General features: G+C 44.0%; 1 protein-coding gene across 7 annotated transcripts in view; it reads right to left on the minus strand.

Annotated features, from left to right (window-relative positions):
- The window catches only part of uvssa (UV-stimulated scaffold protein A), a 38,752-nt gene that overhangs the window by 2,146 nt on the left and 21,335 nt on the right, over positions 1-15,271 (minus strand). For all 7 annotated transcript variants that reach the window (XM_036550726.1, XM_036550725.1, XM_036550722.1 and 4 more), the window contains 5 exons: positions 11,375-11,477; positions 5,114-5,294; positions 4,561-4,707; positions 3,483-3,666; positions 3,080-3,182 (listed from right to left, as the gene is read on the minus strand). In XM_036550726.1, the coding sequence (XP_036406619.1) occupies positions 3,080-3,182; positions 3,483-3,666; positions 4,561-4,707; positions 5,114-5,294; positions 11,375-11,477 (718 nt within the window). The remainder of the gene's footprint in view (positions 1-3,079; positions 3,183-3,482; positions 3,667-4,560; positions 4,708-5,113; positions 5,295-11,374; positions 11,478-15,271) is intronic.

Below are 15,271 nucleotides of genomic sequence, written 5' to 3' on the forward strand. Positions count from 1 at the left end.
TTTCTCTGTCAGCACCTTCAGTGTCTCCCCAAACCAATCCCCCCCCAGCTGTGCCCTGTCGGACCAGGCCGGCCCACACACCATACAGCGAGCTGGAACTCTAGCCCTCCCACTGCCCTCCACCAGAGATTAGGTGACCAATAACACTGGTCGAGTGCGTCAACATAGGGAAGCATCCATGGTCACAGTCTCTACCCCAAAAAAACGAACCTGTTCAAACACCATTGGACCAAACGGTGCCCTCGTCAAAGTATGTCATATTTCAATGTTGAACAAAAATTGAAAAAGAAAAGATGGTGACATTTCAGTGGACTGAGTGCGAATACTGGTATTTATTACAGTGGATTTCAAAACTTATGTGGGCAATGAGAAAGTTAACGGAGAAAACTCTTTATGGTATGATGGTACCTTACATACCTTACATGCCATACCATACCTGACATAACAGTAACACTCTGATGTCGTAACTAAAACTAGGAAATTTCTTGCACCATCAATGAAGCAACAAATGACTAGTGCACCCAAAGCTGCAAAGTATTCTGGGAAGGGTGTTTATGAAAAAGAATGTACATGGCTAACTTTTTTGATTGTTGATTAGTCCTCAGCTATTCCATCATACATCTATTTTAGTGTTTCCACACAAAAGGGTACGCTGAGACAGTATCCGTCACTTTCAAGCCATTTCTGTCTTCCCAAGAGATGCATATAAATGAAACCCTGCCTCCTTTGTCTTCTCTACCAATACCAACAGGGCACAAGTGTTATGTGTTTGACTGACTGTTCACATGGTGCCACTGTGCTCAAATACCCAACAACTGTGTTCCATTCAAAGACAATAACCTGGTATCAATGTTATGCGCCACAGCCAGCTACATCTTCACCCTAAACTTCTGAAGCTGAGAATACAAGTTGTGGTAGGCTTAAAACTGATCCCAGAATGAATTAAAGTCTCTTCTGAGAGTGGCTTCAACATAAGTAACTCTCTCCATATTGGCAGTGCATTACTCCTGTGCATGTTTACATTCATATCCATTGTAATAGTTGCCCTTCCTGTGCTTAATGATACAGCCAACAGGAGAGCATTGCAGTCACTCTCTCATTAAAAAAAGCACTGTCAAAGATCATTTCAGGAAAGGCTTATTATGTTAGGGATATATATATATTAGGGATATGTTGGTATGTTGTTGAGGTGCTGCCACACTCTTGCTGGGAGATTGGAAGCCCAGGATTAGCACAGTGCTGTTTCACAGAGGGAGTGTGGGAAGGACTGTAAGATATAGGCAGCAGACTAGACGCCTCTAATCCTCACCCTATCTGAATGGACTGAAACCAGAGGAAGAGATGAGCCCATCCAGATCATATAGCAATCTGTAAATATGTACAGTTTTGCCCCCCTATAACAGATACTTTGAGGATATCCATCTCTCCTGCCTCTCGGCTTTGATTCCAGATGTAAAGAGGGGCAGGACTACAAGTGCCAGCTGCTCCAGAGTTAAGAAACTACATATCAAATTATGGTGGAATTACCCTTTGAGGAGATCAAATACTCCTTACAGCAGAAGTTTAGAATCAGTGCAATACTCCCAGATTAGAGAAAAAGGAGTCTTGGTTAATAAAATGAGGTCTGAAGAGAGGAGAGGGGACCAATTGTCCATAGGGGGCTGAAAGCCTTCGCACACAGAAAAGCACAATAATATCTATGACCAGTAAGCGACGAAATGAGTGTTTCAACAAAATGAAGAAACAATTTAAGGGCCTTTGAGCAGAAATCAATATGGCGGTGTGAGCGAGAGGCCAGGGGACGATCTGACAGGCCAGTTGGTGCAGTTAATGTGGGGGTGGGGGGTGAGGGGGGCAGCGGCTGTGTTTGAACAGAAAGCAAGAGGTGGGGATAAGGTGGGGGGGGGATCAATACTGTGGTTAGCTACAAAAGATGCTATTTCACAAGCGAGTGGCCAGCGGGCTGCCTGCCTCGGGTGGCTCTCGTACCTGTTTGTTAACAAGTCACCAAAGCCGGCAGCCACATATCCGCCATCAGCGGGACCAGCTGCTGAACTGGCTTTTTGCGTGTGTACTGGGGGACGGTGAGACACTGACTCGCATCATTACCAACACGCTGACAAATGCACTAAACAGCATCTTACCATGCAATGCAGTTACTGCAGGGTGCAGGTTGAGTTAGGGGGAAGGACAGTGACAGAGGACTGATGTTTGGGCTGGGGGGACTGATGTTTATGTTAGGGGATTGATGTTTGGGTTCGGAGGATTGATGGTTGGGTTAGGGGATTGATGTTTGGGTTAAGAGTAAGTGTTACTGATGTAGGACTGACGTTCAGGTTAAGGGGATTGATGTTTGTTAGGGGGACTGTTGTTTGGGTTAGGGGGACTGATGTTTGGGTTATGGGGACTGATGTTTGGGTTAGCGGGATTGATGTCTGGGTTAAGGGAAAGTGTTAGTGATGGAGGAATGATGTCTGAGTTAGGGAGGCTGATGTTTGGATTGGGGGATTTATGTTTGGGTTAGGGTAAAGTATTAGTGATGGAAGACTGTTGTTTAAGTTAGGGGAATTTTATTGATGAGATATTTCAGTGTGGGTAAGGAGGAAGTGTTTGTGAGTGAATGCAGCCAGAACATCTATCTGGGAGGACATCTGGGAAGACTTCAAGTGCATGATATCAATGCAGGATAGTTGGGACTACTAACACTCCTGTTTAGTATAAAACAATGGCTTGGAGGCATGTGATAGTTACTGATATCCCCCTGAACATGGTGACATACTGTGTGTACTGAAAGGCTAGCATTTGCACACTCTAGACTGTAACAATACATGAAAATGGTGACAATTTCAGCAGGAACAAACTTACTTCTCCATTGCTGAGCAACCAATTCACACAGTGTTAACTTTTGTGATTAAGATGATGTCACTAATTTGTGAATGACAGCAGGACAGTGAAATGGTGCAGACTGTAGCATGTAAAAGTTTATTACATGTTACAGCATCTATGTCCCTGCTGCAGTGGTACACTTGTGTAGCTAAACACACAGCATGTGAGAGCAGACCTAAAACAGTTGCCTGACCTGGCTGGTTTTCCTCATGCCTCTTCTTCTCCTTCTCAGCGTCCTCTGGGTTTAGGGGTGTCCCCTTATCGTCTCTCGGGACAATCAACCCATGGAATGGACACTGTGGAGGAACACGACACATCTGTCCCACAATCCCCTCCTCCACTCCATGAACATACTATACACGTACAGATACACACACACACAAAAACGCTCATACAAACTCACCTACTCACACATACCCACCCACTCACATGCACACACAAACACTAACACAAATGTAAACACTCTCTCACACACATGCACACGCAAATACTCATGGCAAAGGGTCTCACTCACACACAATCACTCACATGCACATACACACACACAAAATCAGGAATTCAGGGGAGTCTGGGATGGCCAGGTGGGTGAGTCTAACCTTGACACGATCTTGCCGTTCACAAAGGGTGCCATTGGGCATGGGAGCCCGACACTTGTGCGTGACCGGCTGGAAGCGTCCGGCAAAGGTGATGTACCGGGACTTCACCTGTGCCGTCAGCTCCGGGTTCTCCACCTCCTCTTCCACCTCATTTGGAACCCAGAACTGGTGCTGGGAACTGTACCTGGGGCCAGAGCACAAGGGGTGCTATTCTTACCTCATACACAAAGCCAAATGTACCTATGCATCCTGTGTGCTCACAGCTAGTCTTAAACCATCTTTTCACTGCTTATCTCTATTTAGTAGGTGCTCAGGTATGCTGTTAGCTCTCAAGATAATTTCAGGGTCATGTATCAGAAGTGCCATGGTAACATATTTTTTGCTTTGATTATCCTCCTCTTTTTACATGGAAAAGGGTTGTAATACCAGACAGGACATGCTGAGAGCCAGCCCAGCCAGGACCCCTGAAGTGACTTTGAATAGACAATACTGCCCTCTAGTGGCCAGTAGTGCACATACACCAAGGCGTACTGAAAGGCACATAAATGACAGTTTTGGCAGCCTACCCACAACAGAGGTTAAGGCGACAATACAGACAAGATTCAACCCAGATGCCAACGAAAAGAAGTTTATCTTATTCTTAAAAAAGTGACGAGAGGTAACGCAATGTTTTAGGGAGGTGATCTGGCCTCCCATATCTCATATGTCAAGCTGTCTGCTTTACATTCTGAAATGTACATGAGGAATAGCAGAGGCCAAAGGCCAACAAGCACATGCAGCACAGTCCTACAAAAACTACAGGTGAGAGATGGGCAACACAGAGAGATTTATTGTATAAGCGAGACAGACAAGACAGAAAAAAATAAGGTACAGGTGCAACTGACAGGACAGAGAGATTTAGGATACACGTAAGACAAACAGGACAGAGATTTAGGGTACACGTAAGACAAACAGGACAGAGAGATTTAGGGTACACGTAAGACAGACAGGACAGAGAGATTTAGGGTACACGTAAGACAGACAGGACAGAGATTTAGGGTACAGGTGACAGATGAATGGACAGAGAGCTGTACAGTACTTGATTATTTTGCCAGCAGTGGGCTGCTCCTGGCCCCAGTAGTAGAGGTCAAGGCCAAAAGGGATGACAGGGGCTTTATCCCGCTCCTCGTTCTGTAGCCCTTCACCATCCTGTGGCTCCGCAGCACGTCCTGCTTTCTGGGAGATCCTAAAGCAACACAGAGACAGAGAACACTCAGAGGACACGCTGCGCTGTCTGACCTCAGAGACTGGTGTGGACCCCATGCCCTCCTGGTTGCTACTCTCTGGAGCAGGTTTTGGGCACTATGACAGCATGGAGAGCAGCAGGACACCTCTCTCTTGCTGGGCTCAAACAACAAACACTCACAGAGAGCTGAACTGTTAAACACTTCAGGCAGAACCGAGCTATGAGCTAAACCCTTCACACATCTCAGCAGTTAAGCAATTAAAACAATGTGAGCCTTTTCTGGGTATGCACTGTCTGTGGTGCCCCTGGATCTGACCGAGGGAGATCATACCTAGGTGTAATTATAGCAGATTATGTACTGGAGTCAGGGGTCAGGGGACAGAGGGGAAGGATGGAGGAGGATTACCTGGTAGGTGGAGCAGAGGGCAGTCTCTGCTTGAGGATTCGCAGCGTGGCAGCGGCACAGGTAGGGTCCTGCTCCTCGTCATATTCCCGCCTCCTGGTTGGTGCAGGGGCCTGAGGGGCAGGCCGTACTGGCTGCACTGAGGATGACAAGAAGGAAGAGGAGGAGGCAGCTGGCTCCAGACCTGCAGTAACAGGGGCGAGAGTGGGACTGGTGTCAAATAATTTCACATCGTTACAGTGTATTGGCAATTCACCAGTCTACCAACTGTAAGATAACAGTAATACCAGGCTGTATAAATGAATAAAATTTTAAGTCGTACCTCGTGTTTTCGGAACTGTTAAGACTTTCACAAGACAACTGTTAAGTCGTCCACAAATAATTTTACAGTATCCATACATTTACATGAACATGCTAATGCATGCATTCACACACATTCATATACACATGTACGCACACATGCTTACTATGCACAAACACACAGGTGAATGCCTGTCTTGCACTGCTGTGGTACTTGATGCCTTACACACTAGAATACTGATTATTATAAATATAAATGATGAAAATCAGCTATCTATCAGTGTTAGAGGTACTGGAAAGGTCTTAAAGGAGGTTTGTATTAGAATTTAACATGTCTCTACAAATATCTGTTCAAGGTAGAAGTATTATCAGGCACTCAGAGATGAAGAGGTACTTAAGTGTTACCAAATGTGACACTCCTCCAGAAAAAAATCAAATAAACCCAGAAAAAATCAAATACACAGCCAGGGAAACAGCAACCAGCACAGAGATGCCAAAACAGAGAGTGTGTGTATGAGCGCAGACAGCATGTTCGTGAGTATGTGCATTACTTGAGTGTGACTGCAGCTAAACTACCTGCAGGACAAAGGCAAAGTCACACACACTGTTAATAATGGTTTTTGTTGTGCACATTAGATGCTCTCATTCAGTCAGTTTCCTTTAAACTGCTTATGTCTGAATCATCAGGTAAAGCGCCATATCTGGGATAATCTGGGACTGTGGTCATGATGGACAGAAGCTGAAACATCTGCTTGTCATGGCCAAACCAAGCATGCTTGGGACCTGACATTCCCCAAATTTTCTTGTTTGGCATATTTCATTTTTGGCTGAATGCAGGAAAAGTAAATGGAAACTGGAGGAGGATGGATATGTTTCACTGTGTCACAAAGGCCTGCACCACATCTGAGGCACCTGCTGGTAAAATAGCAAGAAGCCGCCTTCTGCTTCCCATAGGTACCCATGGGCGCTCCCCATGGGCGCTCCCCATGGGCGCTCCCCATAATTTCAACCTCACAGCAAGGCAACTGCCCACTTTTGGATGCCATGGGAGACACATAAGCATCAGGAAAAGAAGTATAGCTACAGTGTAGCATAGTAGTAAGGTAACCAAAAGGTTGCTGGTTGATGTAATGTAGTGCTTCTACAACACAGGTGGTGTTTGATTCCAGTGCCACAGTATTAACGCCGCCTTACTTCTAGGGCAAACATCTGAGGACATGTTTTATCCTGATTAATCGAGCAAGTGTGTGAGCTCTGGGATTGTTTATGTGGCAACAGACGAACATTCCACCCATGCCAAACTGAAGAGCATCATTCATTCATTGCATCAAGCTATGAATAAACCATAAACTGACAGTCACTCGCTGCCCTCTGGCTTTTCCAGGGCTACTCTCTTTCTGTTTAACTGTTGTATTCTGGGAGAGACTTCACAGAGGTTGTATGCTACACTATGCCATAAACTGCACATAAGGATTGTACACCACACACCCTGTTGTCAAACAAGCTCAATTTTGGTTGTGTTTTAAAAGCACAAATCATGCTAAACACACCCTTCTGCAATGTCAAATGTAAACTTAAATTGTAAGAATGAACATGCCCTTACAGAGGGATAAAAGGCCCATTTGTGAGAGCCTGACTCAATGAAATGTACTTTTCCACAGTTCCCATGACCAGATGGAGGTGGGGGGGGGGAGGGAGGGTGTCAAGGGCTGTGATTGGAAAAACCTTTCAGGTGTTCATTTTTCCTGACACATTGGGTATTCTGATTCTGCCACAAAATCACAATGGAGAAAACCTGATGGAAGAGAACGCAAAGATGTGCTCCTATCTCCAGACAAAGATTGGTATATGTGGCACGAACTAGTGTGAGAACACTTCAAACTGAGTCAGATTTTACAAGTGGTGTGACAGGCGTTTAACAGCTATGAAGGTTACTGTGAGCATAGGGGTGTCTGTGGTTGGGACATGGGGACGAGGAGGCACATTAGAGCCACTCCAGCTCAGTGTTGGGGTGAGACCTGATCCCCAGCATGTCCCAGTCAGCCGAAAATACTCCATCTCCCCGATTCATTCTGCCACTGCAGAGTCCAGCACAGAGGAACCAGAGAACACAGAGCAGCTGAATCCTCTCCTTTTTCACTTCAAATTGACCAAAATGGTAGCTATTTGTCTGAAGCAATAAAATTGTGGGTGTTAAAGAGATAAATCAATAAGAGGAAATGGAGAGGCCTTGTGGCGTGAAGCGCACCACGCTGCCCGATGGTGGCGGTATTGATTTCCCTGAGTTCAGCAGGCCTTGTAATTAAAATGTAAATTTGAGAAAGAGATTATGTCCTGACAGAAATGCTGGGATTAAGGGGGAGATAAAAGATTGGCAACAAAAAGCACAAGAAGGGAATGAAAGAAAGAGAGCGAGAGAGAGGGAGAGAGGGACAGAGGTAGAGAGGGAGAAAAAGAAAGGCAAGTCTTCCCACAATAAACCTGTTTTCTTCCTTTAGCTGAAAGCCTTCAGTTACACTGAAAGAAACAGACTGGTTCTGAAAGTAAAATGATTACCTGAAAAAATGGAACATGATGAAATCAAACCCTTACAAACATAAAACTGAGAATTTCTACTTTTTGACAGCAAAGAGCAGCTTTTAGTAGTGACCCCTTCATTTCAGCAGTCCTGTTTCTAAGAGCCATTGTTACATTTAATTTTGCCTATTCAAATTATGTGGTTTCTGTGACATATACAATTACTGTGTCAGATAGCATAGCTCTATGGGGGTGTCTTTGTGACGGGAAGTATATTTAGTATGTGAAATATGTGCCTCTGCTCATACTGCCACAGTATTTCTCTTTAATTCAAACATGGAACTGACAGTGTTTTTTTTTTTTCTCCTCCTTTGACCTAGCCAGGTCATATTCAACCTATTAACATTATGCGCTGGCCAGAAGATGTCTGACCTTTGACTTGAATGTGATTCACTGTTACCAATTAGAGGCCTGCAGTTTCCCTCAGTTTGGGCTGAATGCAAAAAATGCAGGCCGATGCAGAATGCAACAATTTCCCTGTGTTTGCCAGTTTATCTTTCTCCTGCTCTGCCCATCACTCTATGGAGCACCAAAGTGGGTTCAAGGACAATATCACAGACATAACAGAGTGCTAGATAAGAATTAACATGGTAATGTTCAAGAAATTGTGTGGTTCCTTTTACAGTTAAAGGGGTGGAGTGGCCTCATCAGTGAAATATGATGAAATATGGAGGGGGGTTATTATATTTTGGGATTGTTTTGCACTTGCTAGCCCTGCATTCCTTGTTAAGGTAAGGGGGAGTTAATTGCCCATCTCAATGACCTTCTTAGACCTAAATAACACTGATCATTAATGTTTCAAAACTGGAGAAAAACACTAACATTCAAAAATGGGAAAACAAAAGATCTGAAGGACCTAGAGCAACTCCACAGACGGGGATGGTCAAAAGTTCTACCCACACAGCCATAACCTTATACAACACTACAGTGAGAGTCTTGTCAGAGTATGTTATTCCAGAGCAGGATTTACATAATACTAACAATAAAGGTGTCAACTCAATGCAGCCCTCTTGTTTTCTGGAATAACATTTATTATTTGTGAACAATATAAGTTTGCTCTGTGCAATTTCAATGTTTAAGATTAAAGGATAATTTAAAAATTCATTCAGAAAAAGATCCAATTTATACATTTTTATCATAGATTTTGTTCCTGTTTAATCAGGGGTGTAAATAGGGACGGCATTGCACATGCACACACACATACGTACACGCGTACACGCGCACACACACACACACACACACACACACACAAAATGTATATAGCGAGTATCTTACTCATATACATCACACGTAAATATGTAATCTATATATATAAGTTCTCATTCATAACTATCCCTCAAGTCTAGAGCATAAACCCTCCCTAGAGACCCAGACTAACAGACATTAAACCCTGTGCTCAGCTTTCACAGCACTGGGTGCCACACAGTGACCACCCTGAGGCCTGAGACTCAGTATCCTCAGTTTGTGTTAATTCTGACAGAAGGGCTGATCATAGTCACTGCAGATCTTCCCTGTTAGCTCTGCAAGATTTGGAGGATATGCTGGAATGTACAATGGAGAAAAGCAGTGCAAAAAACAAAGGTGATTAGCGTGTTACCCTTAGCCTTCAGCTTCCTCTAACAGCAGCCACGTGGAAAAGTTCTTTTTTTTCATAATTTAATTCAAAAAGTGAAACTTTCATATATTCTAGATTCATTACACGTAAAGTGAAATATTTCAAGCCTTTTTTTGTTTTAATTTCGATGATTACGGCTTACAGCTCATGAAAATCAAAAATCCAGTATCTCAAAATATTAGAATATTTCATTTCAAGTTTGATTAAATTACCATTCATACAGTATAAATACCGGGTATCTCTCGGTCTAGTTCAGTACACACAAACTCATCGTCATCGCTGAAAGGGCTGGCTGTTCGCAAAGTGCTGTATCGAAGCATATTCATGGAAAGTTGACTGGAAGGGAAAAGCATGGTAGGAAAAGGCGCACAAGCAACAGGGATGACCGCAGCCTTGAGAAGATTCTCAGGCAAAGCTGATTCAAGAACTTGGGAGAGCTTCACAAGGAGTGGACTGAAGCTGGAGTCAGTGCATCAAGAGCCATCTTCAGAAAATTGGCTACAACTGTCAAATTCCTAGTACCAAGCCACTCCTGAACCAGAGACAACGTCAGAAGCATCTTACCTGGGCTAAAGTAGAGCAATGGGCTAGAAAAAAGAACTGGACTGTTGCTCAGTGGTCCAAAATACTCTTTTCAGATGAAAGTAAATTTTGCATTTCATCTGGAAATCAAGGTCCCAGAGTCTGGAGGATGAGTGGAGAGGCACAGAATCCAAGCTGCTTGAAGTCCAGTGTGAAGTTTCCGCAGTCAGTGATGATTTGGGGTGCCATGTCATCTACTGGTGTTGGTCCACTGTGTTTTATCAAGTCCAAAGTCAACACAGCCGTCTACCAGGAGATTTTAGACTACTTCATGCTTCCGTCTGCTGACAAGCTTTATGGAAATGCCGATTTCCCTTTCCAGCAGGACTTAGCACCTGCCCACAGTGCCAAAACTACTACTAACTGGTTTGCTGACCATGATATTACTGTGCTTGAATCTATGGGGGATTGTCAAGAGGAAGATGAGAAACACCCGACCCAACAATACAGACGAGCTGAAGGCCGCGATCAAAGCAACCTGGGCTTCAATAACGCCTCAGCAGTGCCACAGGCTGATTGCCTCCATGCCACGCCGCATTGATGCAGTAATTCGTGCTAAAGGAGCCCCGACCAAGTACTGAGTGCATAAATGAACATACTTTTGAACATTTCTGTATTGTAAATCCTTTTTTGATTGATCTTAGGAAATATTCTAATATTTTGAGATACTGAATTTTTGATTTTCATGAGCTGTAAGCCGTAATCATCAAAATTAAAACAAAAAAGGCTTGAAATATTTCACTTTACGTGTAATGAATCTAGAATATATGAAAGTTTCACTTTTTGAATTAAATTACGAAAAAAAAGAACTTTTCCATGATATTCTAATTTTTTTAGATGCACCTGTATATTAAACTCTAACTTGCTTTGCAAGTGGTTCTTGATTACTGTCTGACAAGCTATTCAATATAAATATAAAGGAAGAGTTCTGGGGATCCAACGCAACCCCCTCATCACACACCCTCCTGAGTGTCTGACCTCGTCCTTCATTAAGTGTCCATGAGTCAGGGCCCAGACTAGCAGCCCACAGATAAAGCAGCTTTTAAAAGCTTCCCCTAGGAGTTGTCTGCTTGTTTTCCTGGGGTGAGAGAGTGAGGCTGCTGGGATTACTCAGGCTGTACGTCCCTTTATTGCTTCAGAGAGGTTGTTTGTTTGGCTTCTTGTGTCCTGGTGCAGCTGTGCAAACTCACCGTACTCCGCCCGCAAGTGGTCCGGAATGTGGGGCTCGAAGCCCTCCTTCTCTGGCACCTCCTCAAAGTCATCATCCTCTTCCTTGTCTGCACTCGCCTTCATCTGGTGAGCCAGGAAAGGACTGTGAGCACAGAGCTCCAAACACCAGCACAGTGACTGTATATACTTTACTAGGCATTTCTAATTGAAAACACTATGTGTTTGATACTCTAACATATAACTATAGTGTGTCATAAACTGTGTGGTTCAAGTTTAAACAGCTTAATCTCACCATCTTTTGGTGAGCCTGGAGGCTGGCGAGAAGACGCTCAGCCAACACACTTTAATTTACAGCAATCCTCGATATTTAAAATGTGGCCTCGTTAACATATCTCCTTCTTCTTCAACTACTGGTTCGCCATGTCGCCAAAAAAGGAAAATGAGAATCTTATTTCATCAGTCCTCTAACTACGACACAGCAATAAAAGAAACAAAGAGGATGCAGAGTTTTGTCTCTCAATGAACTACAGTGAAAGAACGTTAGCTGTAAGGCAATAATTTAACCACGCACAGTATTTACAGCAGGGTGGGCGGGAGCTGCATCTCAACAAATCACTGCGCTGCAGGCACAAGCCACGTCTCCCACCTTCCTTTGCTTTCATCTCAGTCATAGAGCCACGGGTTCTCATTTCGTCCCTCGCGCTGTTTGTTTGCCGATGGTTTACAGAGGAATTAGGACCTCATCAGCAGCTCCCCCTGATTAACACAGTCCAGACCCAACTGGCCTCGCCACCACGATATTGCGGATATTTATGGTACCCGGCAAGGAAAACTCGGCACTAACGCTGGGTGTCTGAATATTTTAATTCACAGCCTTAATGGAATTTCCACTTGACCACATCCAATTGTTTTTTTAGTGGTGGACTATGAATTGCGACTGTATAAATGAGAACTAAGGTTTTTGCTGGCGCGAAAGTGGAGCCTCTTCTTGGTTTTCATGGCATAGCTAATGCAGGCTGGCCTTTCATGGTCCCGCATGAATTTTATCTACACACACACACTGGTCAGAAAGCCACTCCGTGTGATTCTATGAGGCAATAAAACTCAGAAATGCAATTGTTTTACCATTACATGACAAACCTGTCTTGCTAGGGACACTGACTTGGTGTGTGGGGGATACAGTACGTTACACTTTCCCTTAGGTTCATTTCCATCCTACTGGAATTATCCCAGCATATCCATTTCATGCTCCAAAGACATACAAACGTTTAACGATAATGGTGAGGTAACTTGCTGGTCATTTTCCCATACACTCTCAGTGATTTCATCCTGATTATCCTGTGGAAGCACAGGTGTCCACAACACTGAAGCCTGTGGTAAGATGCATCAAATAATAAATTCAAAAGCAATGTAAAAAGAAATGGAGGGTTCAGCCTACTGCTATATATACAAAAAGAACAATTATACCCACCACCCAACTACATATTTCCAGGTAACAGAGGTAAAACTGGCAGCATTTCCCACTTAAGTTTTTAGTTTAAGTTTAACAGCAATTACTTGGAAACCCTATGTCATTAAAATATATTCTATAGCCAAACTGTAGAATTTATCATGATTACTGACAAAGATGTGACATCTCATCTGTCTGTGACATTTCCTTTGTCTGTCTGTTTCTGCTTTGAAACACTTTTCCTATATTCCAAAGTGTTCTTTCTCTGCTACCATACAGCTAACTATTCCTGAGCTTGTTTTTAACTTGCATTTAGACATTAAATCACTAACTATATCATTATATAATGCAGACTTTAAACCAAATCATACACTGTATATGACTACAGACGTATGTAATATTGTATCTTAATTCTGGATATCTAGGCCTGCCTACAGATGAGCCGAGCAACCCGTGGAGTGGTTGCCCCCTCTGCTGGTCACTGCATGCACCTGCCTGCCCCAGAAAATCCCTCTTTATCCTCTCCTCAAAAAGCCGGAAAAGCAGCCTTTGTGCTGCCCGCACAGATTGGCTCTGCCGGGCCACGAACATGCTAATCCCGTTCTTTATTACTCAGGGACAAAGAGGACTGGGAGGAACGAGGCAGGAGGAAAATGCGGCCTTGCAGATCTGCAGATAAGCGCCTGTTCTGAGGGCTTGGATGCTGGGTCCCAGCCAAACCCCCCCCCGATAACGGCCCCCAAATCCGCCCCACAAAAGCAGGAGGGTCGAAGGTCATATGGCTGGTCAGGCTGCGATATGAAGGCTGCTGCCTCGATGTCACCCTTCACAGCGTCCCCCCACCCAGGTTGCAATCATGTTGCGAAGATCTCTGTGGTGCAAGGCCGCGGCACATATCAGATTGGGCAACGTCTGGGATCGGATAGGTGGGATTAACACTCGCCCAGCTGTCCTTTCACAGAACCAGAATCACTTCTGAGAGGAAACTCAGGAAAACAATCAAAGCCCAGAGTTCTTACTGGTCCGTGGAATCGCTAACCTCTTTAAGAGCAGATCTGAACACTTGTGTACTGCATGGCCTTTAAATAACTTGCTCTTAGTTGTTTGGTGCATTTTATCGTCTTGTACATCTCACTCCATTTCTTCCAACTCCCCTGCAATGAACAAAACATTACTCTTCAATATGTTCACAGCGCTTTCACTCTATACACCCTTATTAAAAGGTAGTGTGTGTGTATACATGGTGAAATATTAAATCCAAAATACGATATGCTTTTTGATACATTACCATTTACTCCATAAGTTACAAATTATATATTGTAAAATGTAGGGCACACTGCTGGTACTTTTGCTGAATGTTCTGAAATAATTGCATCAAATTACAGATGTTGAAAATGGATTTAACTATATACACAGATAACATGCACAATATGTTTTAAACTACATTTTTGAAAATACAATTATATTTTTGTAAGAACTATTACAACTATTATAATAAAAATCTGAGTAGAACCAGATCTGCAACCAAGAGGTTATAGGTTTGATTCCCAGATGGAACACTGTTCTTGTGTTCTTGGCGTAGTGTACATAACTCTACAAACCCAACGGATAGGTACCCCGTGACATCAGCTAAGATCCCCTGGATTTTGGGGTTGTGATTGAAAGGGAGACAAGTTAGCATCTGCATGTGAATATTTAGTTGGCGCTAATAGAGTGAGAACTCCTGTGTCGACAGTCCTCACTTTACTGGGTGACCTCTGAAATGCACCCAACAGTCTGCTGTCACACCGTTACAGCAGGAAACAGACCCTTCCCACACACACACACACACACACACACACACACACAGAGGAAGTATCTGTGTGACATTATCACAGAGTAGAAGGGGGCCATGAACTCACATGCCTATGCACATACACAAACAAGTACACACACGCTCTTATGCAGATACACTCACACACACAAACACACTCCTCTCACCCCCATCCGACACACATATTGAAATGAACGTAGATTCTCAAACACTCTCTCTCACATACACACATACACCACACACTCTCACACATGCAAAGGAAGAGAATGGAGGCAGACACCAGCACTGCACAGGCAGTGTGTTGCACTCCCCCACCAGCTGGCGGCTGGACTGCAGGTAGTATGAGAGTGCTCATCGATCACTGGGGCGCTGTGAGTCCTGTTATCACTCTGACACTAATCAAAAGAGAGGACTGTCGCCGGCGCTGACCTGTGAAGCCGCCCAATTACACTCCGCTGGAATGACAGGGGCACTTAACTTCCTGCCGCGTAAATGACCGCCATCAATCTCCTCGGCATAACAATGAGCCCCAGAACTGGAAATAATTTTTCGGTATAGAATCCTGGCCTGGAATTTATGAAAGGTGAAAAGCAACCCAAGGCTTTTTTGCCCTCTCCTTCTCTGTCTCCCTCTACTTCCTTCTTTTCCTCCCTC

Source organism: Megalops cyprinoides, chromosome 18 (assembly GCF_013368585.1).
Source record: "Megalops cyprinoides isolate fMegCyp1 chromosome 18, fMegCyp1.pri, whole genome shotgun sequence".
Classification (NCBI taxonomy): Eukaryota; Metazoa; Chordata; class Actinopteri; order Elopiformes; family Megalopidae; genus Megalops; species Megalops cyprinoides.